This window comes from Lycium barbarum, chromosome 10 (assembly GCF_019175385.1).
Source record: "Lycium barbarum isolate Lr01 chromosome 10, ASM1917538v2, whole genome shotgun sequence".
Taxonomy (NCBI): domain Eukaryota; kingdom Viridiplantae; phylum Streptophyta; class Magnoliopsida; order Solanales; family Solanaceae; genus Lycium; species Lycium barbarum.
Window position 1 is genome coordinate 114,850,120 of NC_083346.1, and position 27,437 is coordinate 114,877,556.

The following is a 27,437-nucleotide window of genomic DNA, read 5'->3' on the forward strand; positions in this document are numbered from 1 at the left end:
GGTAATCATTTAATATCTGCTCTGACAGTATATAAATTATAAAATTTAAATTTAAAATTGGATGGACGAGTATCAAGGATCAAATTTAAGCATACTTTCAAATTTGGTTTTATTGCATTTTAGTTCCTCAAGTATAGCTATATTTTTATTTTGGTCCTATTAATATATAGTAATAAAGTATATTAATTCATTAAAATCTATGTTTTTATCTCATTATATAGTAAAAATATATCATTTTAACTAAAACTATATTAACATCAAATTTTCATTATCATTGCAAATTTAATCTAAGACATTAATAATAAAATAGTTTAACAATTAATTGTTTGTTAAATTAGAAAAGATACAATTCAATTGAATGAACGGAAAAGGGCCAAAATTATCCTTGAACTTTGAAAAATAGTTCATCCATACCCTTCGTTATACTTTAGGGCCAATTATACCCTTACAGTTATACTATGGGATCAATTATACCCTTATGTCTAACTGCTGCCACGTGGCATCATCCTAGCCCTTCAAAATTATTGTACCCTCAAATAATTTTTTACCCACTAAAATAACTCAATCCGACCCGATTTTTTTTTCCAGCAAAAATAATACGAAATTATTTTTATTTTATTTTGCTGGAAAAATTATCCGTATTATTTTTGCTGGAAAAAAAAATTCGGGTCGAGTTGAGTTATTTTAGTGGGTAAAAAATTATTTGAGGGTAAAATAATTTTGAAGGGCTGAGATGATGCCACGTGGCAGCAATTAGACATAATGGTATAATTGATCCCATAGTATAACTGTAAGGGTATAATTGGCCCTAAAGTATAACGAAGGGTATGAATGAACTATTTTTCAAAGCTCAGGGGTAATATCTAACAAAAATATCACAGGGACCAAAAATAACAATTTTTTGACATTTCAGAGACTAAGGGCCCGTTTGGCCATAACAATTATTCACTTTTTTCTGATTTTTTTTTTACTTTTTTTCGGAATCAGCGTTTGGCCATAAGAATTTCAAATACAACTTAAAGTTGTATTCCGGAATTCCAAAAATAAGAAAAACTTGTTTTTCAATTTTTTTTACTTTTTTCACAACCAAAACAACTACTTTCAACAAAAAAATATAACGTCAAAAACTATGGTCAAACACAACTCCAAGCCCGTTTGGATTGGCTTATAAGTTGCTGAAAACAACTTATAAACTGTTTTCAGCTTTTTAAAATGTTTGGATGGCCACCTTAAAGCCATTTTGTGTTTAAAATAAGCCCAGAAAAATAATTAAGCCCGTTTGATTTAATTTATCTAAAGCAACTTATAAGCTTATAAACTACTTTTTTTAAGCCTATCCAAACAGGCTCCAACTCCAACTCCAAAATTCTAAAAAAAGTTTTTTTTTTTTAATTTTTATTTCTATGGCCAAACGCCTACTAAATAGTCGAGACTTTTAGCACCTAAAATTCGTACACCTTGCAATTTCGTCAGCCATTACAACAGAAAAGAGAGAGAGAGAGAGATTGGGGTAAAATGGAGGAGCAAAGGGAGCTCCTAATAAATAATCGCATAAAAAACCCTAGTGATGAACGAGAACGAAGAGGAGATAACAATAATAATAATAATAATAATTCATCAGGAAGCAAAGAAGAAGGAGAACTCTCTGCATCTGATAATGATGTAAAAACCCCTCTCATTTTCTTATATGCTTTACTATTTATTTACATTTACTAGAATAACGCAGCTCTAATTTGCTAGCTCTATGCTTAAGTAGACATTTGGAGTTGAAGATGGAGGTGTGTTTGGTGTACTTTTTGCAAATAATATTTGATTGTTTGAATGTACTGAGAGGGGAAAAAAGTGAAAACAGGGTTTTAAGTGTTTTTTAAATTTCAAATACAGCTTCAAGTTGTAGTAAAACCCTCTCATTTACCTCTGTTTTTTACGTTTTCTATTGATTTACTCCATTTTTGCCCGAAAACAAAGCTCATTTTGCTAGCTGTATGTTTAAATTCATTATTTGTAAAGGTATACTTGCTTAGTTTCATTTCTTACTGTTCTATATTTGCGGGGGGAAATATGGCTATTTTGAGCCAAGATATATCGGAAACAACCTTTTTACCTCACAAAGGTAGGGGTAAGGTCTGCGTACATCCTACCCTCCCCAGACCCCACTTGTGGGTTGTTGTTGCCATAGAAAATATATGGCTATTTTGAGCCAAGGGTCTATCGGAAACAACCTCTTTACCCTACAAAGGTAGGCGTAAGGTCTTCATACTTCGCACCCTCTCCAGACCCTACTTGTGGGATTACACTGATTACACTGAGTATGTTGTTGTTGTAGAAAATATATGGCTATATACAACAACGAAACCTCAATCTCAATTTACTAATCCTCAACATCCATTCCGTTACATTTGGACGCCTTAATTCTAATGCTTAATTATTTGTCTTTTAAGATTAATTAGGGTTTAGAGATTTTTCTACATTTTCTATGAAATTCTAAAAAAATATGAAATGATTCTTAATGTGAAGTTCAAAAACAACTAAGCCCTAGATGTGAAGGTTTTCCCCCTATATCCTGTATTTCACAGTTTGTGTTGCTTTATTATCCTCCTGAATTTAGTTGTCATTGCGTAGATGTGAAGTAAAACTTCTTTCCGTATATCCTTCCTTTATTTACCTCTGTTTCTATGCTTGACTATTTGATTTACTCCTTTTGCTCGAAAACGCAGCTCATTTTGCTAGCTGTATGTTTAAATTCATTATTTGCAGATGTATACTTGCTTTGTTTCATTTACTACTGTTTTATTTGCTTTCTAAGTTAAATTCATTATTTGCAGACGTATACTTGCTTAGTTTCATTTACTGCTGTTTTATTTGCTTTCTAAGTTAAATTCATTATTTGCAGACGTATACTTGCTTTGTTTCATTTACTACTGTTTTATTTGCTTTCTAAGTCTTCCTAGAAGGGTAAATGCTGAGAAAATATACCTCAATTTCCAATTTATTAGTCCTAATATCCATTCCCTTATGTTTGGACCCTTTCATTCTAATATCGAATTAGTAGGTGCGCATAAGCTGGCCTGGATACCACAGTTATAAAGAAAAAAAAGATTAATTATGGTGTAGAGATTTTATACATTTTCTATAAACTTCTAAACAAAATGGAAGGATTCTAGACAAGCATCAATTTAATGTGAAGTTCAAACCAACTAAGCCTTTGTTTCTATTCATGACTATTGCTTTACTCCATTTGCTCGAAAACACAACTCATTTTGCTAGCTGTATGTTTAAATTCATTATTTGTGCTAACGTATACTTGCATAGTTTCAATTACTACTGTTTTTTTTAGAAAGGTGACAGCACTACTTTTTTTTTTTTTGCTGAGAAAATATATGGCTATATACCACAACGACACCTCAATCCCAATTTATTAATTTACAATATCCGTTCTCTTAGGTTTGGAACTAATTTGGGCTTAGAGATTTTGTCCATTTAAATTTCTAAACAAAATGAAAAGATTCTAGACTTAAGACGTGTTTGGTACGAAGGACTATAGTTTCCATGATTTCCTAGATTTTTTTTTTTTTGGAGAACAAGTGGTTTTCTTACTTACTTGTTAGTGGTTGGTAAGTAAGCAAAAAAATATTATTCCAAGCAGGGATGGACGCACCTTGGGCTAAGGGGTGTAATATATATATATATATATATATATATATTATCTGAAAAACAGAATATATCATATATTATATAATATAAATGACACTTCTGTGAAAAAAGGATATTGTAGCTCACTGGTTAAGTCCTTGCTATTTCGGCAATTACTGCAGGTGGGTTCGAAACTGCGTAACGTAATTGATCTAGTTTTTTTTTTTTTTTTAAATAATTTGTAAGTGCTAAAAAAGAGCACCTTGAGTTGAGTTCGAAACGTCACAACAATTCTCATAGTGGCCATGATACAAAACCAGTCAACTACATTCGTTTCAGGATAAGCCCTGCACATTAAGTTCCTTAAAAGCAATCTGGAACTGAATTATAACCCTGGGGGTGAAAAAATTATTTATTATTCTCTCCATTTTGTTTGTATGTTTTTCTCTTTAAATGTCGACACTGCTTACGGAAAATCCTGCGTACGCCACTGATTCCAAGAGCATTTATAGTGTTTGGTAAGTAGGCAAAAAAAAAAAAAAAATTACCCCAAGAGCATTTATATGTAATCTAGCAAAAAATTATGAGGGTTTGGGGGGTAGCAGGGGGTGTCGAGGGGTGGCGGTTGGGATTGGGGGCGTTGGTGGGTGTGAATGAGACAACAAAACTTGGAATGTCACTTATTGAACTTGTCTTTTCTCTCATTAACCTCTATTTCTATTCACGACCATTGATTTACTCCATTAGCTCGAAAACGCAGCTCATTTTTGCTAGCTATATGCTTAAATTCATTATTTGCGCAGACGTATACTTGCATAGTTTCTTTTGCTACAGTGTTTTATTGCTTTTTTAAGTCTTGCACAAAAGGGTAAATGCCGAGAAAATGAACCTTAGTCCCAATTTATTAATCCTCAATATCCATTCCCTTACATTTGGACCCTTTCAGTTTAATATTCAATAGTTTGTCTTCTAAGATTAATTAGGGTTTTTATCTGGTACATGTGCTAGTGGGAGGTAGCTGGTAACTCGTGGAATTAGTAGCTGCGTGCAAGCTGGCCCGGACACCACGGTGATGAAAAAAATAAATTAAGTAGGGTTTAGGGATTTTCTATAAATTTCTAAACAAAATGAGAGGATTCTAGACAAGCATCAGGCCAAATGTGAAGTGCACAAAAAAAAAAAAAAAAAGGCCAAGCCCTAGATTTGAAGGTCTCCCCCCTATATATTCTGTTCTTTCACCTTTGTGTTGCTTTAAAATCCTCCCGAATTTAGTTGTCACTGCTAAGATACGAAGTAAACTTCTTTCTGTGTCTCCCTTCTTTCATTTACCTCTATTTCTATGCTTGACTATTGATTTACTCCATTTGCTCTTGCAGCTCATTTTTTGTTTAGATTCATAATTTATAGACGTATACTTTGCATAATTTTGTTTACTACTGTTCTTATTTGCCTTTTTAGGTCTTCCCGGAAGGGTAATTGCTGAGAAAATACCTCAATCCCAATTTATTAACCCTTACATATCCATTCCCTTACATTTGAACCTTTGATTCTAATACTCAACATTCTGTCTTCTAAGATTAATAATAATTAGGGGTTTTATGTGGTACATGTGCTGGTGGGAGGTCGTCGAATTAGTAGGTGAGCGCAATTGGCCCGGACACCAGGGTTATCAAAAAAAGATTATTAGGGTTTAGAGATTTTCTACATTTTCTATAAACTTCTAAACAAAATGTAAAAGATTCTAGACAAGCAATAGACTACAAAAACAACTCAGCCTTAGATGAAGGTTTTCCCCCTATATTCTGTCTTTCACCTTTGTGTTGCTTTAAAATCCTCCTGAATTTAGTTTTTATCGCCTAGATGCGAAGTAAAACTTCTTTCCGTTTCGTGTTGCTCTGAGTGCCTCCTGTGATGTATCTGTTATTGAGTTTCTACTGTGGTGAATGCCTACGAAATTGTATGGGGCAAATATGTAAGTTATGCTGGGTTAGTAGGCTAAGATGCTATTGAGCGATTCTAAATTGTTTGCCACAGGATCAAAATGTTTGTTCCACTGATCAGCTTACGAGCAGTGATGCTGCTCCACTGGAGCAGCAGGTTCACATTGACACAGTGAATGAGAATTCTCCGAATACCCAGGCAGGTATGTCGTAAAGTTCGAGTATTAAAACATTTATTTGTATTATGAACCCTCAGTTTCATATACCTACTAGAAATGACTGGTCACGTTGTTTTGACCAAACTATCTCATCAGTATATATGCACATTGTTGTTAAGTTCACTTTCCATGCATAGCTATTAACTGGTTGACTTACTCTGGTAGTTTTTCGTTCTTTTGGTAAAACTCTTCTCCTTCCCTGATTCATACTCTTTTTTTTTTTCCTGTATATTAAGGACAAGTAACTAGATAAGAGGTTATAACACATATTCTTCTAGTTCTATGTTCTTTTTAATTTGTGGATCTTACTATTTATTCTGTTAGGTCTTTAATTACATTTCTTGCTTATCTGACTGTCCGGCAACGTATTTGCTAAATATTTTTTTCCTGCATACTTTGAAGAAAAATGTACGTCCAGCAAAATGAGTTGCTCGATTGATGTGCCTTCTAGAACTCCTCAAGAATCAGCTCATCTGAAGAGTTCTAAAAAGAATCAGGGGAATTTTATACCATTTTTGATAAGCTTCTCAGATGACAGTGGCAGTGACTGTGAAAATTCTGGACAGAAGAAGATTTCAGTAAGTAAAAACAAAACATTGGCTGCGGGTAAATGTTTTAAACCACCAGCACCTGCTCCTCGAAGACCTCAGAAATTGCAAAAGATTACTAGAAATGAGGCAAAGTTGATGCCAAACAAAGGGGCTGTAAGTCACAAAGTTTCTTCTTTAGTGACCAAAACTAATGGAGGCACTTATGGAAATGCTAGGCCCTTGCATGGTATGAGAAACTTTAACAACTTAAATAAGGTAGCGACCCTTGACCACGGGAAAAGAGAAACTGTACATCCGAATTCTAGTAAACTGCATGATTTGCGCCAATTGATCGCAATTCGCGAGAATCAATTGAATCTTGAGAAGTTACAGAATACCAAAAAGTCAACTTCAGCTTCATCTAGGGATAGAAATCTCGTCAATAAAAGGAATTTCATGGTGAGGGCATCCAGAGAAACTACTTGTGATAATTTGCAAGAACTAAAAGAACCAGATAAGAAACGCCAAAAAATTGTTTCACCGAATCCAAGTTGGGGTATCTCAAACTCCCAAGAAATTATGTCTACGGTCATAGAATCAGAGAAGTGTGCATTAAAGGATTCCGATCAACTAAAACGAGCTGATCATAGCAGTCATGGGGGAAAATACCCATCTTGCTCAGTCCTTCCTGGACAGTTGAAACAAAAAGAGTATCAGGGCTCTTCTTCGTCAACAAATCCATCTCTCACTCTGCAAGATGGTACACATACTCTAATTTGTGTATACGAGCGGCTTGCTTTAAGTGACTTTATTGGATGTCTAATTCAAATGAGCTTATTGCCACAGGTATAAATGCCGTAACGAATCACAATCAGAGTTCCAGCAATTCGTCAAAAGAAATTGCAAGTAAAGCTGCCAATAATTTGGTAAGTTCTCTGAGTATATCACCATATCTCCCTCTGGTTGTCTATGTTTTAACATCAGCCTTGAGAATGGGCATTGAATGGCTTGTTGAGTATTGTTTTGGTGCATGGAGCCTTTGTGTGGATATTGGAACTTAGTTTCACCAGGCCAAAAGTTCTTCATTTAATAAAAGTTCTCTCCCTCCGTTACTGCACTTGCTGCACTTAGAAGCCGGTATTCTTCAGAGGTAAGATAGTGAAGAAAAAATTCTGTGCCAAGTGGATTGAAATAATTGTCTTGGCCTTTTGTCAAGAGATGCTTAATCTAAGTGTCATGCAGATATTATAAAGAATAGGGTGTATGGGTTTAATAAAACATTGATAGAGTCTGATAAAAGCCTTAGAATAAGTATTAGTCGTCAGTTTAATTTTTGGTTTGGCCCGTCCAGCAATAATGTTTCCTCTTGGCAATCAAAGACACGACTTGTAAACACTAAAAATAGAGGTGTTACTTTCTCTGTCTTGGTCTCCATGATCAGATTCTCCTAATTACTTTTTCTATTCTTGTTCTTCATTATCATATCTGATTCTGGTTGTATATGAACTACCTTTGTTTCTTGTGCTAAGGGGTCGATGGGTTAGAATGGGAAGGAAAGAAATAGTGATGGAATGGTGAATAAGGTACTGTCTTGACTTTAAGTGCAGTCTCATTCTTGTCCATTCCTTTCTGTTTCTTCCTATTTATTCAAAGCAATTATTCCTAGGAGTCAATCATGAGAAGTTTTGATATTGTTGACATTCCTTCTTCGCTTATAATTGGAGGATGTCACCCCATCCAGGACTATATTGCCTCATCCATGGTTTATTCCTACGTATATTGTCTGTAGTCATGACTTCAATTTTTATGGTTAAGCTGCTCCGTTGCCTTATTAGGAGAGAGAGACTTTTTTCAAAGGGAGCCTACGCAAATGATCTACCTAAGTCATTTGGAGTGGATAACTTTTAGCATAGTTAAAGGTCCAATGACAAGCTAAAATGAAGGGTCCTACCAATCAGCTTTTTATTTACCATGTAATTCCTAAATGAACGAGGTATATAGTTTTGTCCCATACTCCCATTAGCTTTTATTTCCTTTTTCCCGACCTCTAGTACAATTTCCTTAGTAAGGGCCATTTCGAGAATGAAGGATTATGACGAGATTTGATGCTTTCCATTCCAAATTTGTAATTCTAAGTTGAGTTTTTTGTATTATTCATGGTTAAAGTTATTTCCTAGATTTCCTCATCCCGGACCTATGCAACATTCAGATTATAGGATATGATGTCACTTTCACTGTAACAATTCTGGTCAGGCATTAATCAAATCTTTCTTTGGCTCTTGATTTTGTTTCTAACTTGTGAACTTGACATTTAAACAATGATGAAGTTGAGTATTATGGGGGGAAATTATCTGATAACTCTGACTTCCTCTTGGATGCTGAAAGTGGACGTATGCAATTTTTTTTTTTTTTTTTGGTTGTTGAGAGGAAGTAGATATATGAAATTTCATTTGTTTCACCGTATTTTCCACTGATGGTAGACGATTACAAGGTGCAAACTTGTCGAAATAAATAAAGCTGTCTGTTCTCTTCTCACAGGAAAGATCACACAGTAGGCTTGACTTTCTTAGTCATTGTATTGTTTAAGCTGTATATTCTGGTGATAGTGTAGGGGCTTCTATGTGTTGGGGTGGGGGTGGGGGTGGGGTGGGGGGTTAGTCAATACAAGCTTTCTTAATGCATATATATATATGTTGATATAGCGGATATTCTGTTGTCTCTTGTCAACTCATGTTAGCTACATGTATATTTAATTGTGATATTGTACTTTTTCATGGATAGTTGTTATCTTTTCCCTTTTTTTCATTCTAAGGACAAGGCAAAGCGTGCCTCTGAGCTTTGTAGTCAGTTCAATCAGCCTCTTTTGCAGAAGAAAGTGGGTTCTGGGCTTGCTGGTGTTAATGTAACTGAAAAAAGTGACAGCAATCCAGTCAGATCTAATGAAAACACACAGAAGCCCGCTCCAGGTGGTAACATTATTGCAGCCTCTACCCATGGTGCAGGCAGCAATGCTGGGGCCAATGTTGTACGTTCCTGCCTTTTTATGTCTTCCTTTGCATGTGTTTTTCTTTCCCTCTTCTTTTTCTAGAACCAAAGCTTAGGCATAATTCTGATAAGTTCTTTTTCCCCTCGTGAAAGGAATCTCTGAACTTCCCGAGCTTTTGGAACTTCTGTGACAAGCTAAATATTAATGGAAGTAGCAGCATAGACTTACAATCATTGTTGAATTTAGAAGAACTTCAAGATAAGGAACTGGAAGAAGCACAGGAATATCGCCGCAAGTGCGAGATTGAAGAAAGAAATGCTCTGAAATCTTACCGAAAGGCTCAAAGGGCCTTGCTTGAAGCTAATGCTAGATGCTCACACCTATACAGTAGAAGAGAACAATATTCAGCCCAGCTTCGAGATCTTATGATGGGAAATCCAAATCTGTTACTGTCTTCTGCGTCTCCTGACAAAACTGGAATTGGGTTGGACACCTTACCTGCAATTTCTGATGTTAATTTGCATTTAATTCCCAATTCAAGTTGTGCAGTGCAGCCTATGGTTGACTTTAACAATCAACATAGATCCAATTTAGTTGTCCATCCAAATAATGTTGCTCTTGAAAATGTCCCCAGTGTTCAAGAGCATTACGCTTTGGCATCTGATCCCTGTAGTGAGCCTGATTGTATCACATTCAAGCCTCATAAGGAAGACAATGATATAAATGACATGTGTTCCCCCTCTGAGGATGTCAATATGTCTCAAAATGAGGATGAAGGGACATTTCTGTTTGAAGATAAATCTGCAGAAAACCATTTGGACTATCAAGGAAAGGAAAAATCCAGAGTTGACATGGACAAGAATGCGACCAATGCATCAGAGGGGCAATCAGCAATGGATAGTTCTCACAATTCTTTACTCCTTGAAGCATCTTTGCGCTCTCAGCTATTTGAAAGACTAAGGATGAGAACTTTGTGCCAGAAGGCGAGCCCACAAGAGAGCCTGGAAGCTGTAGCTGAAGGAAGAGCAGAAAATAATGAGCTTGTGGGAAGGGTGGTAATAGACGATAGATTATGCTCCGATTCAGAGCGAGAGAATGAGCCACAGCAAGGTTCTGACTTGCAAGGTAGTGTTCCTTTATGGATGTCTTTCCCTGCAGTAGCTTATCTCTGTTGATTGCAATTTGACCTATGCGGGCATATGATCCGTGAATCAAAAATTAAAAACAACCGAAATACCTTCTCGGCTATTTGGTAATGCGATGCTTTTAGATAAACAACAAATACTTCTAAAAGAAGGTAATAAATGGATTTAGCAAGATGCACATCATTCTCTGTACAAAGGGCACATACAACTTACAAGTACTACCTGATAGTTAATTGGATGTTGTAGCTGAAAGATGTCAAGTGCAGCCTCAATGCCAAACTAGTTGCATTCAGCTATGTGAATCCTTTGTATTTATCGCGCTCTATTTGGGTCCATTTCATTTCAATAAGTACTTTGTTTTCCTAAAACAAATTAAGGGTTTTCTAAAGCTAGAGGTTCTCTACATCCTCACACTTTTTCTTTTTTGATAAGGGCATCCTTACACTTATTCTGACACTGACATACAAACTTCTAAAAGGACTCTTGGCAAACACCAGACCTAATGTAAGCTTAATAATAACCAAGTCTTTATCGTAAACTGGCTTGTATTGCCTATATGGATTCTTTATTTCCATTGCGTTATGGTCTTCGCTAAGTCTGCATTATGTACAAGAGATTGTACATATTTTGTGACAACCTCCTTTCATGTTGATTTTAGATCTACTTCATTCATTTTCCCCTTTGATCATCAGTGTCACACCCATGATTAGTCAATATGGAAATCCACATATGATATAGCCAGCCATATAAGGCAACTTTCTCACATATGTATGATGATATTGCACATTTGAGTATTCGTTAAATTATGCCTCAATCCCGAACTAGTTAGTAGTTGGGGGACGACCATATGAATCCCAAAGCTAGTTGGGTTTCGACTATATGATTCTAGAGCTGCATCATATTGCATATTTCAAGATTTAAAATTAAAAAATATACTTCCTTTGTCCAATTTATGTGGCATTTTTCGCTTGACAAGAATCAATTTGACTGACCTTTGAAGCTAAATTAGATTAGATCAACTCAATATTTTAAAATTTAAATTTAGATATTTAAAAACTATATTAAAAGTACTTTAAGTTGCAATTCTTCTCATATCAATATGATGAAAAATACATCTTAAAATGTTGGTGAAAGTTTACATCGTTTGAATCTCGAAATAGGAAAAGTGCCACATAAATTAGGATAGAGGGAGTACTAAAAATCAAATCTAATTGCTTAAGAACTTGGCTTGTCATGTCTCAGCCATTATTGAGTAAATCATTGACTGCATTCGAAGAAATTATATGCTGAAAGAAGAGATGCAATTTTATTCTGTGTATAGTATGATATTTGTTCAGGTAAAAAATTTGTTAAATCCTTTGCATTTGGATTCTCCATATTTCTGTGATGTACTATGTAACTTTTTTGTGGTAAGCTTAGCTGGTTTGGTTTTTCTTAACCGTATCTGCTAACTATTTGATTTAGTTTTCTGGAAAAGCAAAATTCATTCTGTTGCATCACTTGTACAGTTATACCAGTTAATATGAGTGATTATCTTCTTTCTTATGTTTGTATTCTTCTGGTTTCAATTGTCCAAAATAGTTATCATGAACTTGTATTTTTGGAACGTCATGATATCCATGATCATTTGGAGGTCATATAACATCGAGAAGTCATAAATTATCATTCAGAGGTTGACACTCTTTATTCTGTTTGAGCCAACTTTTGATTTCTCTTTCCTTTTGAACTTTTTATTAGGTTGTGACATGATGAGTACGATGTTTAAGATGCCTGCTGAGGTGGATCGTCAGTGCAACAATGAGAAACTTGGTTCTAATTTTGCATCCCCTTCATCTTATATTTGTCTAGATAGTTGTATCACCAGAGGCGATGACAAATCTCAGTTCGCAAGCTGGGTCACCTTTTCATATCCTATTTTGAAGAGTGCTATCTTAGACTTTAAGGTTTCAGATTCCATGAATTTACTCAAATTACAGATTAGAAATTCCATTGTACAAATTTCTCATGATCGAGGGAAAGACAATTCTGGTAGCAGCACCATTCCAAGCATTTCAAGTTCGGTCTCAGTTGAAGCGGCTTCAATGGATTTAATTGGCAGTAAGAGTGGGTCTTATTCTTGCGATTTTGCCATTGACCCGCTTTGGCCACTTTGTATCTTTGAACTTAGGGGGAAATGCAATAATCCCGAGTGTTCCTCTCAACATGTTAGAGACTATTCTTCTGGCAGTAGAATGAACATGACATTGGATAAAGATGGTATGGATCTTCTGTTTGAAATGCGTAAGACATCCTTACAGTTCCTTCTTGTCCAACATCTGGTGTAAAATTTTCATTACTTGTTTTCTTCTGTAGACAAAGTTGGATTACCAACTCAAGGACAGATATCCTCGGCTAAAAGAACTCTTACCAAGTCGCTTGACTGCCTTAGTTTGGCTCCGCCAACTTATTTGGTGGGCTTGGATGTTCTGAAAGCTGATCTGCAGTCATGTAAATCCATTCTAAGTCACGAGTACAGTCAACTGTGGGTGAAGTGCTTCAGTCTTTCCGTTGTTCTCTCAAGTCATCTGCCCACTGATCTGCCATTTGATGAGCCGTTGTTTCATGGCGTTAATGCTCGTGTTGAGGTCCAGGGTGGTTGGAATAAGCGATCACTTTATTTTCAGAGCAGAATTGGATCATTGGTTTGTCGAATCATCCTTTTCTTTTCTAATAAAGCATGGGGGTGGGGTAGGAAAAGAGGGAAGGAAAAGGGATGATTTTTAGCTACTTAGATAACGCTTTTGGAAAAGCTGAATTTTTATTTTTAGCTTCAACTATTTTAGATGACTTGCCTCTGAAATACCAGCAAAGCTGTGGAAGTATTAAGGGGCTGCCCGTTGCACAAAGCATCCCGCATTAGCAGGGTCCGGGGAAGGGCCTCACCCCAAGGGGTGTGATGTAGACAGCCTACCTTAATGCAAGCATTAGTGGCTGCTTCCATGGCTCGAACCCGTTGAAGTATTAATTTTAATTTTCAATTCATGAATCAAGAAAAATTATCTTGCATCTCCTTGCTGGTTACTAAAACAGTCTTTGTCCGTGAGAAGAATGCAGTCATTGTATGAACTCTGAAACTTAAAACATATTTTGATTTCTCTGGGTAATATTTTGTCTTTTTATTTTTACAATGCTTTTATTTTTCTTTGGAACTTTTATTAGTCGAGGCATCTGAATCTATCTAACCATGCAAATGATGTTTTATTGGTTATGTCCTTTTATATCATACTACTAGGTCTTTTCCAGTGGCTCTTCTAGCTTCCCAATTCACTAGAATGCTCCTTACCTTTTTCTACCATAGGAGTTTCATCTTCTGGTTTCTCAGTCATATATTGTGGAATATCCCTTTTTGTTTCCTGTCCTTGTATAGGCTCGATTTTGCTATGCAGCAAGCAAAGCTTTCCCAACCTTCTGTTGAAGGCAGATAAATAGTTGCTGCCCTTCTTTGGCACGTGCTGTCAGTGCTGTAACTTATCTTCTAATAACTTACCAGGGTCCATGCAAGGAACTATCTGCTGATTATGACCAGATTGTAGAGATGGCTCTTCTTAATCTCAGCCAGGAGGCTAATAAAATGAAGGGAAGGTTACAGGTATGTTTCTTGGTGGTGATTATGGTTTAGATATATGGAGGGTCAGTAATCTCATCCTTCTAATTTTTGCTAAAACATGTAGGCTCTTAAACTCCTTGCTCGAGCTTTGGAAGCCAACCCTACGTCAGCAGTTGTCTGGATCGTTTACCTGTTACTTTACTATAGCAGTCAGAAGTCTATTGGAAAGGATGACATGTTCAAAATTGCGGTATGCAGTATTTCTACATGGAACTCTGCTGTTAAAATGGAATATTTTAGTTGGTTCAAGGTGTTTATATCATTAGGGAGTCTGAGCTGAAAAACATGTGTACATTATAGGGATAGGAATATATTTTAATTGCATCAGAGAACACCAATTTGGTTTATTTTGTTTAGGCCCCTTCTCCAAGTTATGTACGAGCCCTTCATTCTAATAGTTGGGGCTTCCTGAAAACTTGTCATAAATCACCTTCAGCAATGGTTTTACTTTGACTTGTGAGTTTGTCTATGATTCACTTCATTATCTACATAGGTACTGATTAATCTTATTCTGCAATCCAGGTTGAGCACGCTGAAGGCTCTTACGAACTCTGGCTTTTATTTATAAATAGTCGAACACAGCTGGATGAGAGGTTGGCTGCGTATGATGCTGCACTCTTGGCCCTGTGTCGCCATGCATCTGCATCTGATAGAAAAGCTCTTTTTGCCAGTGATGGCATATTAGATATATTTTTGCAGATGATGAATTGTCTCTGCATGTCTGGGAATATTGCTACAGCCATTGATAAAATTAATGAGCTGTATCCCACAGGAGAGAAATCTGATAGCCCACTCAGACCATCTCTCCCTGATATCATTACTTGCTTAACCATTTCTGATAAATGTATTTTCTGGGTCTGTTGCGTCTACTTGGTTGTGTATAGGAGGCTTCCTATTACTGTTCTGCAGCGGTTTGAATATCAGAAAGAACTTTCTTCCGTAGATTGGCCATCTGCTGACTTGACCTTTGATGAGAAGCAGCGTGGTGTCTCTTTGATGGAATTAGCAGTAGATTCTCTAGCATTATACATCGATAGAGAGTCTCTCGAAGATGAAGCAAATCTCAGGGCAGCACACCTGTTTTCGGTCAATCACGTTAGATGTGTAGCGGTGCTTAAGGGTTTAGAATGTAGTAGGAGTTTGTTAGAGAACTATGTCACGTTGTATCCATCATGTCTAGAACTTGTTTTGATGTTAGCTCGGGCCGAGCATGATTTTGTAGATGGAACTTTTGAAGGTTTTGAAGATGCTATAGATAACTGGTTTGAGGAAGTTCCTGGAGTGCAATGTATTTGGAACCAGTATGTCCAATGTGCACTCCAAGATAAGAAAAGAGATTTTGTTGAGGGATTAATGACTCGATGGCTCCAGTATTCATGGAAACACAAATACTCTCAAAATAGCTGTCTGGACACAGTAGATAGTGACAACTCCCAGTCTTTACCACAGACTGCTTCAGTATCTGATATTGCTGTTCTCTTTTCCAATTCTAGCCAGAATGATATTGTATTTGGGATGCTGAATTGTTCCATCTATAGGCTATTACAAAATGACTACATTGAAGCTCAATTAGCTATTGATAAGGCATTGGAGGCTGCTTCTGCTGAGAATTACAGTCACTGTGTGAGAGAACGTCTCTTGTTCCTGACTGCAGATAGTTTGCACAAAGATGGGCAAGCATTGAGACTTCTGTCTGGTTATTTGGCTGATAAGCGTGCTTCGATCATGTCTGAGCCATTGTCCAGACAATTCATCCAAAGAATTAATAAGCCTAGAGTCCGGCAGCTAGTTAGCAAATTGTTATGTCCGGTGTCATTGGAGCCTTCCGTGGTGAACACAGTTCTGGAAGCATGGTATGGTCCATCTCTCTTACCTGAAAAGAAAGACGAACTCACTAACTTTGTTGACACGGTTGAGAGCTTAATGGAGATACTACCTTCCAACTATCATCTGGCAATTTGCGTATGCAAGCAGTTAACCAGAACCTCAAGTGCAGCTAGTGCTTCTGACGGCGTCTCTTTTTGGGGAAGTGCTCTCTTGATAAGTGCATTATTTCAGGCTGTTCCTGTGGCACCAGAATATGCATGGGTAGAAGCTGCAGATATTTTGCATGATCTTACAGGTTGCCGGTCCCTATCTATCAGTTTCCTGAAGAGAGCTTTGTCTATACATCCATTCTCTATAATGCTTTGGAAATCTTATCTCAGTTTGTCAGAGGCTGAAGGAAATTCAGAATCTGTAAAAGAAGCAGCAATAGCAAAAGGCATTAAACTCCGGTGACTAATATAATCTTGGGCAGCTTTTTGATAGGGGAGTGAATTATGTAAATGTGAAGATGCACAAAAGGCAGATCAATAGTTATGTAGAGAACTAGAGAATGTACATGTACAGGAAAATCATATAGGTCCATGCTGCCAAAGATATTTCTCTGAGTAAAACCTTTTTATTGTATGAAGATATAAGCTTTGTCATGTTTTCTATGGCATTTTGCTGTGGTTTCTTCATTTCCGTTATTTCCTTTTTCGATCTGCTTTGAACTCTTTTCCTCGGGCCGAGGGTCTATCGGGAACAGCCTCTCTACCTCCAAGGTAGGGGTAAGGTTCGTGTGCACTCTACCCTCCGTGGATTCCATTGGGTATGTTGTTGTGGTGTTGTAGCTTATGAAGACTTAGGGTAAAGTTACTGTCTTTTGGGTTGATGCAATGATACAGCAACAAATTATACCTTTCTTGAACTATTAACTTTTGCTTATTAGTCTACTAAACGCTTGTAGTTTTTTTTTTTTTTTTTTTTTTCACTCATCGAATTCTGAAATTGGTTTTGTTGCAACTCATACGTGTACTGTTTTCATTTTGTGGCTACCTTTGAATAACACCCCATTTAAAGTTTTTAACATCATCAACCACCTCACCGAGGAAAATTTGCACATCAATGTATGCTTCGATTAATAAGTAAATTGATTACATAAATATTAGTAATGTTTAAATGCAATCAACGATTAAAGAGTGTAGCAATTCTTTTTCGATATTAAGAAAGTGCTACCTCCCCCATTTTTCATATGAAACAGGGTCTTTCTTTTAGACAAAGACATGAAATGAAAATCGAATCCATTTTCATTAGTAAACATCCAACAACAACAACTACAAACCTACCCAAAAGACAGTAACTTTACCCTAAGTCTTAATAAGCTACAACACCACAACAACATACCCAATGGAATCCACGGAGGGTAGAGTGCACACGAGTGAGGTCTGGGGAGAGTAGGATATACGCAGACCTTAACTTACCATTGTTAGGTTAGTAAACTGTAAAAATCCTTCATTTCTTTCAAAACAGAGATTATTTAAAAAGTTAATTTACTGTTTGGATGATGTTGCACAACTAAAGAAAAAATAATGAATATATCCTGACTGATGGTATAGTCCACGTCCATCAGAGTAGAAAATAAGAAAACAGCTGCAGAAATCGATTCATAGAAATAAACAAATAACATATAAAATAAAAAATAAAATGTCGAAGGGCCCACCCGGGTTCGAACCGGGGACCTCTTGATCTGCAGTCAAATGCTCTACCACTGAGCTATGGACCCTTTGCTGTTCACAGCAGTCAGAAACACTATTTGTACGATTTCTAGAAGTTTTATACAGCCATCTTTATTGGGTACATAATTTTTAGAAGCTATTATGTACACCCTCTGTCCCATATTAGTTGTCCTGTTGCACTTTTCGAGAGTCAAATTGACCAGTATTCAGAGTTAAATTGGATTAAATCAATTCAATATTTTAAAAGTATAATTTAGATATCCAAAAGCTATACGAAAAGTACTACAATTCTTCTCATATTAATATGGGGAAAAAATATATCTCATAATGCTGATTAAAGTTTTGTAGAGTTTGACTTTTAGAAAAAGAAGGTGGACAAGTAATATGGGCCGGAGGTAGTAAATATAAACATGGAATCATTAATATCATTCTTTCTTATTGCTTTAAAATTGTTATTATTATTGGAAGAATAATAATAACAACTAAGGTAGAGGTATCTTAGCCCCCATGAGAACTGATTTACGTATAATCGAATCTAAAGTTTGTTATTTTGACAAAAAACAATCGCCACAATCTAATTACGCGTCAATTTTCTTTTTGTTAATTAAAATAAATAATACACTACTCAGCTACTGTCTTCGGCTTAATTCATATATTTATGTATGATTGAAATTTTATTTACAAATTATAAACATTTGTGTAAGTTTGCGAAAAAGAACAGTGATGCAATGACATTCACTTGCAGACTTACAAATTAGATGGCGCTTAACAAAGTGAAATTCTCAAAACATTACTTAGATAAGATCATCATATCAGTAATCTTATTTTATTGTTATTGAATAGCCGGTTAACAAATTTGGAGGTCTTAAGAGTAATCCAAAGTTATTACCTGAAACGTCAAATACTAATCTTCAGAAAAGACAATAGGAGAGTTGGATCAAATATTTGAGACAAAATTACATCTATTTGGCACAGACAATTCATGTCAGCTGAGTTGCTTCTACTAAATGCACTTCCATTTATGTACCAAACATTACATTAAGTTATACATATGTTCAAAAAGAAGCAAGCCTAGTGGCTGAAGCAGTATTGCACTAAAGACGACAACAACAACAACATACCCAGTGTAGTCCCACAAGTGGGGTCTGGGGAGGGTATGCAAACCTTATCCCTATGTTGGGAGATAGAGAGGTTTCCGATAGACTCTCGGCTCAGAATAAAGCGAGGAACGAGAGACAGTAAAAGTATTGCACTAGGCACTCTGCAAAATCATGGAGATTATACCATTTCATATTCTCAACCATGTAACTGCTCAGAAAGGAGAAAGTCTTTGTTGATGTAGCCTCAAAAAAGAAACTTTTATTTGTTTGCTCCTTATTCATTATTTTTGTTCTACAACAACTACTACTGCTACAACCATTTGAAGCTAGTTGAGTCCGTCATATGAATCCTCGCTGTCCAGTTGCTCAAACTCATGTCCTCCTCCTTCACCTCAACCCAGGTTCAACCAATTTTCATTCATCTGTATAACTTGTATTTTCTTCACTAGACCCACTTAGGGGATCACACTGGGTATGTTGTTGTATAACTTTGTATTTTCTGCATCATCTAACCTATTAGACTGAGAATATAAGCTTTGACAATACCACTTAATGTACTGCATTTCCTTGCTCTATGTTGAGGAGATGCTTCAGACACTCTCTTAACTCAATTAGAATCTATTCTTAGATGCATAGTCCCCTGCACTGATTGAAATGATGAACACACAACGTATACAATTAGGGACATCACAATTTAACGGAATGAGTTCAAAAGGTAATCCAAGTTGAAAGACCACCTATATAAGAATAGAACATGTATTAAAAGATTATTGAAGTTCTCTGAGCAGATGAGACTTGAAAGAGTAAGATGAACTAAAAGAAAACAACGATGCTCAAAATAACAAGATAGCTCCTTGATTTCATGAACAATATAACAGAGTAAAGAGTATTGAAGTTCTCTGATAAGAAGAGACTTAAAAGAGTAAAATGAACGGGAACGACAAGCCGGTAGTATAACTAACCAAGTTCTACTTCCCCCACAAACTATAATCACTTTAACATAAGCAAGACACTCAAGCACTCAACATTCAATTCCGCCAGCTCGACTTCTGAAAACATCGAGCCCCATCTCTGTAGGATCAGTTGCTTGCAGCTCTACCTGGAATCCATCAAGCTCTCTCTTGAACCTGTCTTTGGAGCTTGCATAAATCATCTTGCTTCTCACCCTTGCCGTGTCAGGTGACCTTCAACAAGATACAGAACAAAAGGTCAAGCTAGATAACCAACAGTATAAACGAACCGGCAAGATAAAAGTTTATATCACTAAATTAAGTACTCCCTCCGTCCCAATTTATGTGACACTCTTTCCTTTTTAGTCAATCCCAAAAAGAATGACAACTTTCTATATTTAGTAACAATTTAACTTTACAGTACCCATTTTACCCTTAATGAGATGATTTATAGCCACACAAATATCTAAGACTTATTTAAGACCGCAAGTTCCAAAAGTCTTCCTTTATTTCTGAAACTCCACGCCCAATTAAACACCATCACATAAATTGGACGGAGGGAGTATACTTACCAAGCAATGAAGAATATTCTGCTCTTCTGGCAGTTTTCTGCTGTCATGAAATCAAAGTCATAGACAGCATACCGACACTCATCAGCAGGGAGGCCAGCAGTGAAATCCTCATAGCTTTCAGTTGGTTCACCAAGCTTTTCCACAACAACTTGCTTTGACTTCTCTTCAATCTTATAGATGATGAAGCGGTAGGTTCTTTTTGCCTTCAAGTCTAGAAACTTCAGCTTGCAATCATCATGCACAGCCATCCCAGATGCAGCGTTAGCCTATAATTTTTTCACGACATACAACATTAGCCCAAACCCACTACAAGGAAACACGTTGAACAGAAATACAGGGGAACAATAATGGGATAAATACCCTATCAAGATCAACAAGTTTGTCTTACACCTATAAGTCATTAGGTTAAAATTATCCAACCAGTCTAACCACACTTCCAGATACTCCTCCTTCCCTAAAGAGAAAAGAATCAACAACCAGAAGAACAAAGAAAAGAACCAAAGCCTCCAGTAATTGAGATTTCCAAGTCTTATTCATTTTGTCTAGAATTTACAATTCCCACTTAAAAGACCTCCACCAAATAATTGCGAGAAAAACACGTGAAGAGAAAAATAACAATTGCATTTCTTCTGTCTCAGAAGAGAAGAATACATTATTTTCAGAAGTCACTAAGAAGACCAGAATACATAAGAAGTCAAAAAGATGATTTCCTTTCGTTGTTTTTACTTTTCTTGATGACAAAAAATGAAGATGGTGGAACAAGCACTTTCACAAGTAGATTGATTATGAAAAAGGAATAGATAGAGAGAAAGGCTCCAGGGTTTCTTTCTCTTGGTGTCAACATAGGAATGGGAGCAGTTTGAATGGATGCCTTTTTCCCTTGTTGAATCAGCCAAGTCAGTAGCCTTTCTTTTATGCGGGATTGCCTTTGAAATTGCGATACAAGCTGAGGATAATCCGGAATGAGGCTCTCATTACCACCCAGAGGGAAGAAAAAATAAAAAATAAAGGGGACAGTGGCATCACCCCGTGAGACCTGTACTATCGCATAATGGAATTAATACAAACTCCAAACGTAACTTCCAAGGTATGCGTTTTCCAGCACCAAAAAGTTCGAATAATCAAGGCTAACATCATTCCATAACTTTCAAGTCAACTTAAAAATAAATATCTTTTTTGGTGTTAGAACCTCAATAAAAGTCTTAGGAACAGAATAAAGCACAGGTAGAAACTTATAGGCATTCAGACTTACATGATTTGCAAAATAGTGTTTGTTTTACAATTTTCTCCATTATTTCAACCTCAACTTGATATATAGAATCTGAAGTTGAAAAACTAGTAGTTTCACTCTACCACAACTTCAAATAGTCACTTTTTTCAGCTTCAACCAAATATTGTCAAGACGAAGCCTTATTGCCAATCCAAGCAAGAAATTTTATCCAATAAATCATAGATTTTAACTCTCCACACTCCTATTCTGAAGCCTGAGATTTACCCTGAACTTTTGCATAATTAAGCAACCAAAAGGAGAAGTCCAACCAAGAATAATATCTAGATGACCCGAACATAAAAAGGTTAATAGTCAAACCCACACGGAAGACTGTGCATGCAAGAGATGCCGGTATCAAAGAACTCACAATTCAAACCATAGTGTTACCAAAAGAATCAACTATTAAAAAGAACAGTTGGAGTCGTTTGTCCAAAGAATTTTTTTCCTTTTGTTAAACATAATGCTGGTTATACATTGGATTGATTTTTTTAAGATAAAGAGTTTTTTCTACTCTTTACTTTCTTTCTTGTTTTATATTATCATTTTATTAGCATCTCTCATTGGTAATGTCATCACAGAGTTGAACATTGTGATGATCATAGAGTATTTGGTTCTTTCAAGTTTGCTAGTCGTAGAAGAGATGTTTGACCTCATTAAGATTTGTAAGGCCTAGCTCCCCTTGCTTGTACTTATTCTTTTTGAGATTCTTTATTATGAATGAAAAAATTCACTCAAGGTAAATATTTGAGTGGTCCAATATTCGCTTTTACAAAAAAAAAAAAAAAAAAAAAAGAGTTTTTCCTACCCCACAAAGGTGTAGGGGTAAGGTCTGCCTACATCTTAACCTTCCCAGACACCACTTGCACTACACTGGGTATGTTGACAACATACCCAATGTAATCCCACAAGTGGGGTCTGGGGAGGGTAGAGTTTACGCAGACCTTACCTCTACCTTTGTGGGGTAGAGAGGCTGTTTCCAATAGTTTTGAGTTTTTCAAGTGAATTTTTTCCCCCCTCACATTCAACTTTTTATAAGATAAATACATGTTCAGACACAATTTTGTTTTCTCCTTTTAAATCTGCTTTGATTTGCGGTATTTGAGCCCAGGGTCTCCCAGAAACAGCCTCTCTACCTCCACGAGGTAGTGATAAGGTCTGTGTACACTCTATCCTTCTCAGACCCCACCTGTGGGATTACACTGGGTATGTTATTGTTGTTGTTGTTGCATGTTCAAACTTTAATTTCCAAATACACTTTTTCAGCTTAAACTTCAAATACTACATTTTTTTCAAATATCGCACTTGTTATGTCCAAACACCTACTACAAGTGGCTACTAAAACAAAGATCTAAAGATGGATTTTGAAAAAAGAAGGGGCTCTTTTTCTTTTTCTGATGACAAGGGAACCCACAGCTGCTACCTTCCGGTGCGCACAGGGTAAACCCCCACTCCTGTGCAATAGCCCGCAAACCACACAGGAGAGATAACCCGCACCAAAAATAAAAAATAAAATAAAAAAGGGGCTCTTCACAGCTCAAATTCACGGCCATCAGAAGATCCCAAAGCAAAATAATAAATAGTCACATGAAATACCTAATACTCATTAATCTAATCATAAATTGAAATCAGATCCATAAAACGCTAAAGAAATGAGCAATCCAACCGGTAATTTTCATCAAAATTATAGGAAATCGTATCTGTTTGGCCATGAAATGTGTTTTATCTTCAAAATATTTTCCAAGTGAAATGCATGTCCAAACACAACTTCAAAAACTCAAATTTTCACGCTTCAAGTTTCAACTTCAAAATCTATGGCCAAACAGGAGCTTTTAATATGTATAAATAATATATCTAAAAACTCACTAACCTGTCTTTTTTTTAATAATCTATAACTCATAAACTCAAAATCCTAACTCCGTCTCTAATAAAAAAAAGGTCATATGAACTACCTAATACTCATCAACTAACAATAAAGTAAAATCAGATCCATAAAACAATAAACAAATCAGCAACCCAACTCGTAAATTTCATCAAAAGTATTAAAAAATCATGTCTATTATACATATCCTTGTACAGATCGAAGTAGTAGCTAAAATTTAAAATCATTATAATTAAAATTATGTTTACACAAAGAGTTATTAAAAAAAAAAATTGACTAACCATAATTGCAGGAGACAGAGAACGGATGAAGGATGGAGAAAATTTAGGTGTCCGATAAAGTTGGTATTTGGAGAAGATGTTTTTTTCTTGAGACCAGATACGAAAGAAGAGGGGTCCTTGTTTTTCCTCTCTTTTTCCCTTTTTATTTTTTTTTATTTTTTTGAGGGAGATTGTGGTTGTTATTTATACTCCGTCTGTTTAAATTTATGTGATATATTTTAATTAGGCGTGAAGTTTAAGAAAAAAATGAAGACTTTTGTATTGTCTAAAATAAGTTATAGATATTTGTGTAGTTATAAATCATTTCCGTCTAAATTTAGGTGATGTAATTTGATTAGGCGTGAAGTTTAAGAAATAAAGAAAGACTTTTGAAACTTGTAGTTTGAAATAAGCTATAGATATTTGTGCGATTATAAATCATTTCGTTAAGCGTAAAGGGTAAAGTTTAAAGTTGAATTGTTGCTAAATAAGAAAATGTGTCAATTCTTTTTGGGACTGACTAAAAAGGAAAGCGTGTTATATAAATTGGAACAGAGGGAGTAATATCGAAGAGTTAAAATTGTGTTGGACATGTATTTCACTTGGGAAAAAATTGAATTTTTGTAAGTGAAAGAAAATTCAGTTGTCTCGCGGACGCTACGACTCCAATGAGTTCCCTTTAACTAAGCCACTGCCTATGAGTCGCTGGCTCATTTTTCAACAGACACGCGGTTAGAGTCCTGGATCCTCTCGCTACCTAGGAGCTTATGGTTTCATGTTTTATTTCACTTATTGATGGGGTTCTTTTCACCATTCTCTCACGGTACTACTTCGCTATCGGTCATTCAGGAGTGTTTTGCAAGGTGGTCCTAGCCGATTCACATAGAATTCTATGTGCCCCATGCTACTCAAGTCAGAGCGTAAGCTAGTGTTGCTTTCAGAAATTAGTTGTAATTTTTTAAAAAAATCATCTCCAAAAACTAACCAAAATATCATTTTAATATATTACCAAACACATTTTTAAAAATATATTTTGAAAAATAGGGGAAACAATCATGTTCAAACAGGCCCTCAATTTAAGGAAGTTTGGTAAAAATAATCTTGACACTATATACCCAACCGAATGAATATATGATGGTTGTTCAATTATTCACAAATTTTGTAAAACGGTATACAACTTGATATTACTTTCATTTTACTTATTTGGTCGTTGAAAGGATAAGATTTGCATGTGTTGTTAAGTTGTTACAAGTTCTGAAAAGTAGTCTTATAGCACTATATATACACCCGGAAAAATATAAAAGTTATTAAATTATTCGCAAGTCTCTCAAGGCGAGACAAAATTTGTATTATTTTCATTCTCTATCCATCTTGTTGTTGGATGACTTTGAATGTGTTCAATTGTTACAAGTTTTTTTGAATGGACAAAATTTGTTGCCATCTTCATTCTACTTATCTTGTTAAATTGCTCAAACATTTTGTCAGATGACCAAATCTTGCATCTGTTGTTTAATCGCTCACAACTTTTGTAGGACAGACAAAGCATGATACTATCTTCATTCTATCCATCTTATTAAATTTTTCACAGATTTTGCGGCCAGATAAACCAAACGTGCATGAATTGATCAATTGTTCACAAGGTTACATCTTACTGATACAAGTAGCTTAGTTAAGATCTTGTGGAATATAAAATTTCTTTACTCTTCTATTCAATTGCTACACAATAATATATAGTATGATAATTGTGCTCTGATACCATATTGTTGTTATTAAAATAATAAAACATTTCAAAAGATTACTTCGGGCCAAAGTAAAGCAAATATACGTGCTATTTTTCTACTATATAGAAGCATGAAGAGAGAACGACCAAGGGCATTTCAGTCATTTCATGTATATTTCATTACAATTTATAAATTTTATTATTAAATATTAAATACAATCTCTCTACATGACTATTTCACCCCCACAAATACATAGAATTTTTCTAGAGACTATCTCACCTTCACAAATACATAGGACTTTTCCAGAATCAGGGTTGTTATACCCCATTTTAATCGGGTTAAATTAGAGTACAACATATTGGTGATTCCTAAATTAATTAACTAACTTAAGGAGTCGCCACCTAATTAATTTAGAGGTGAATTAGGACACCTATCAACTACTAAATATTAACTCCGTTTAAAATCTACTAAATCTAAGATTCTGGATGAGGGTTCAATTAATCTAAAGGGAATGTGTTAAGCACCCTTTAAGATTCGTATTAAAACGGTTAACCGGCCGAACTTAATTAATTAAAACAAAAGTTACATTGTTATGAGTTTAGGGAAATAGCTAAACATTTAGCTGAATTCAAAAAAAAAAACTTACAAGCAACACAAAGTTTTATAAGTAAAATAATGGATCTAAACTGAAGAAAGAGTTGGACCGAAACTTAAAAAAATAAATGAATTTGTTGTTTATTTAAAGGCGTACAGATGGCATATTAGTTCAAAGGAAACTTTGGTGAGAACTTATAATTGGACTAAATGGGTTTCTTAAGTCATGAAATATATACGCTCTTTTATGCCAAAAAAAGGTACCTTTGTATTATAAAATAAAGGAAGTACTCTATGTGATTAAATAAAACTTCACTCCTAACCATGAACCCAAACTTGAAATAAACCCCAAAACACACACATCAACATTTATACATAAAAGATTTAGATAGGACAAATGATAAAATGAAAACGAAGAAAGACGCCATGGGCATCCCCAAGCAAGTTCGCTTGTTTTCTTGTTGTCGCATGGGGTTAAAGAAGGTAGAGATATGATGACTCTATGTTGTTATGAAGAGCCTTGTATCAAGACTCCATGTTGCTCCAAATGTGTACATGTAAACAAAGACGAGAAGGAAAATAAAGAATTAGAGAAATAAATAAATTCTCAAACATAAGGAATTTGTAAACTAAGGCAAATCTGGACTAATATTAATTCTCAACTATTACACGCATACATTAATAGTGAGTATAAATGTGAGATACAACAAACATTATGACCATTTAAACATTTATGTAACACATACCACTCTTAAAGGTTTCACACATGGATATGATTTTAAGATTATTCAAAGTAAAAAAAAATCCGCAAGGCATACAGGCTCAGATGGTTTAAGAAGCATACAAGTTCAAATAATTAAAAATCTGAACACGTAATCTTACATTGTCCCTCTTTTTGTCATGAACCAATTCTCAGAGCAAAATGAATAAGAAATTTTAACTGCGATTTCTACCCGGCTGAATTAGAACAATATTACTCAAGATTTCAAAATTAGATGCAAAGACGTTACACATTTCTGGAAATTTTTAGACGAAGTAAAAATCCAAACATGATTTCTACAGCACACAATTACTATTACCTTCTGAATATTTTAAGTGACATGGTTTCTAAGAAAAGGACCAACTTCTTCTTCAGTCGTGTTTTAATACAACAGAGGAATCAAACAAGTTTATTTTAAATAAACCAACAAACATAAGCCACATTCTTTTTATGCAAAGATCCGAAAGCATGATTTTTAAAACATAGTAGTATTTTAACAACAAAAAATAAAGGATCGGAGTCAGATTTCTGTAAGCAAATCTTAAGTATTTTATTTTGACATTCAAACATATATATTAACCGAACCAAAGTAGAATTGTAATAATGCTCTGAACATTTATTATCAAGCAAACCAAAACAAAATTCTAAAACATGGATTTCTAAGCAACAGAACCACTTGAAATGAAAGGAG

General features: G+C 35.4%; 2 protein-coding genes and 1 non-coding gene across 4 annotated transcripts; 1 reads left to right on the forward strand and 2 right to left on the reverse strand.

Annotated features, from left to right (window-relative positions):
• The first annotated feature begins 1,450 nt into the window (after positions 1-1,450).
• LOC132614014 (uncharacterized) lies at positions 1,451-16,602 on the forward strand. Of its 2 annotated transcripts, none has more exons than XM_060328347.1 (11): positions 1,451-1,662; positions 5,668-5,776; positions 6,194-7,081; positions 7,168-7,247; positions 9,134-9,346; positions 9,460-10,432; positions 12,190-12,708; positions 12,805-13,133; positions 13,982-14,080; positions 14,163-14,288; positions 14,621-16,602. In XM_060328347.1, exons 1-11 carry the CDS (start codon positions 1,516-1,518, stop codon positions 16,376-16,378), a joined length of 5,241 nt encoding a protein of 1,746 aa, XP_060184330.1. In that variant the 5' UTR covers positions 1,451-1,515; the 3' UTR covers positions 16,379-16,602. The 2 variants fall into 2 exon arrangements, with proteins under 2 accessions (XP_060184330.1, XP_060184331.1); XM_060328348.1 differs by having other exon boundaries at positions 9,191-9,346.
• Positions 16,603-17,615: 1,013 nt separating this feature from the next.
• On the reverse strand, positions 17,616-17,687 carry TRNAC-GCA (transfer RNA cysteine (anticodon GCA)). Its single transcript has one exon. It is a non-coding gene; the product is annotated as a tRNA-Cys (tRNA).
• Positions 17,688-19,573: 1,886 nt separating this feature from the next.
• LOC132614146 (actin-depolymerizing factor 2) lies at positions 19,574-23,851 on the reverse strand. The gene is made up of 3 exons (XM_060328520.1): positions 23,693-23,851; positions 20,263-20,528; positions 19,574-19,924 (listed from the first exon to the last, which is right to left on the reverse strand). The coding sequence occupies exons 1-3, from the start codon at positions 23,693-23,695 to the stop codon at positions 19,762-19,764; spliced, it is 432 nt and encodes a 143-aa protein (XP_060184503.1). The 5' UTR covers positions 23,696-23,851; the 3' UTR covers positions 19,574-19,761.
• Positions 23,852-27,437: the final 3,586 nt, after the last annotated feature.

What these genes read in the sequence shown, in the direction of transcription:
- LOC132614014 (XM_060328347.1), top strand. Translation starts at nt 1,516, where the DNA reads ATGGAGGAGCAAAGGGAGCTCCTAATAAATAATCGCATAAAAAACCCT. An exon ending in ATCTCTCACTCTGCAAGATG is followed by an intron (nt 7,082 to 7,167) that starts GTACACATACTC and finishes TTATTGCCACAG; the next exon opens with GTATAAATGCCGTAACGAAT. An exon ending in AAATGAAGGGAAGGTTACAG is followed by an intron (nt 14,081 to 14,162) that starts GTATGTTTCTTG and finishes TAAAACATGTAG; the next exon opens with GCTCTTAAACTCCTTGCTCG.
- LOC132614146 (XM_060328520.1), bottom strand. An exon ending in AGAATATTCTTCATTGCTTG is followed by an intron (nt 19,925 to 20,262) that starts GTAAGTATACTC and finishes ATCTTGTTGAAG; the next exon opens with GTCACCTGACACGGCAAGGG.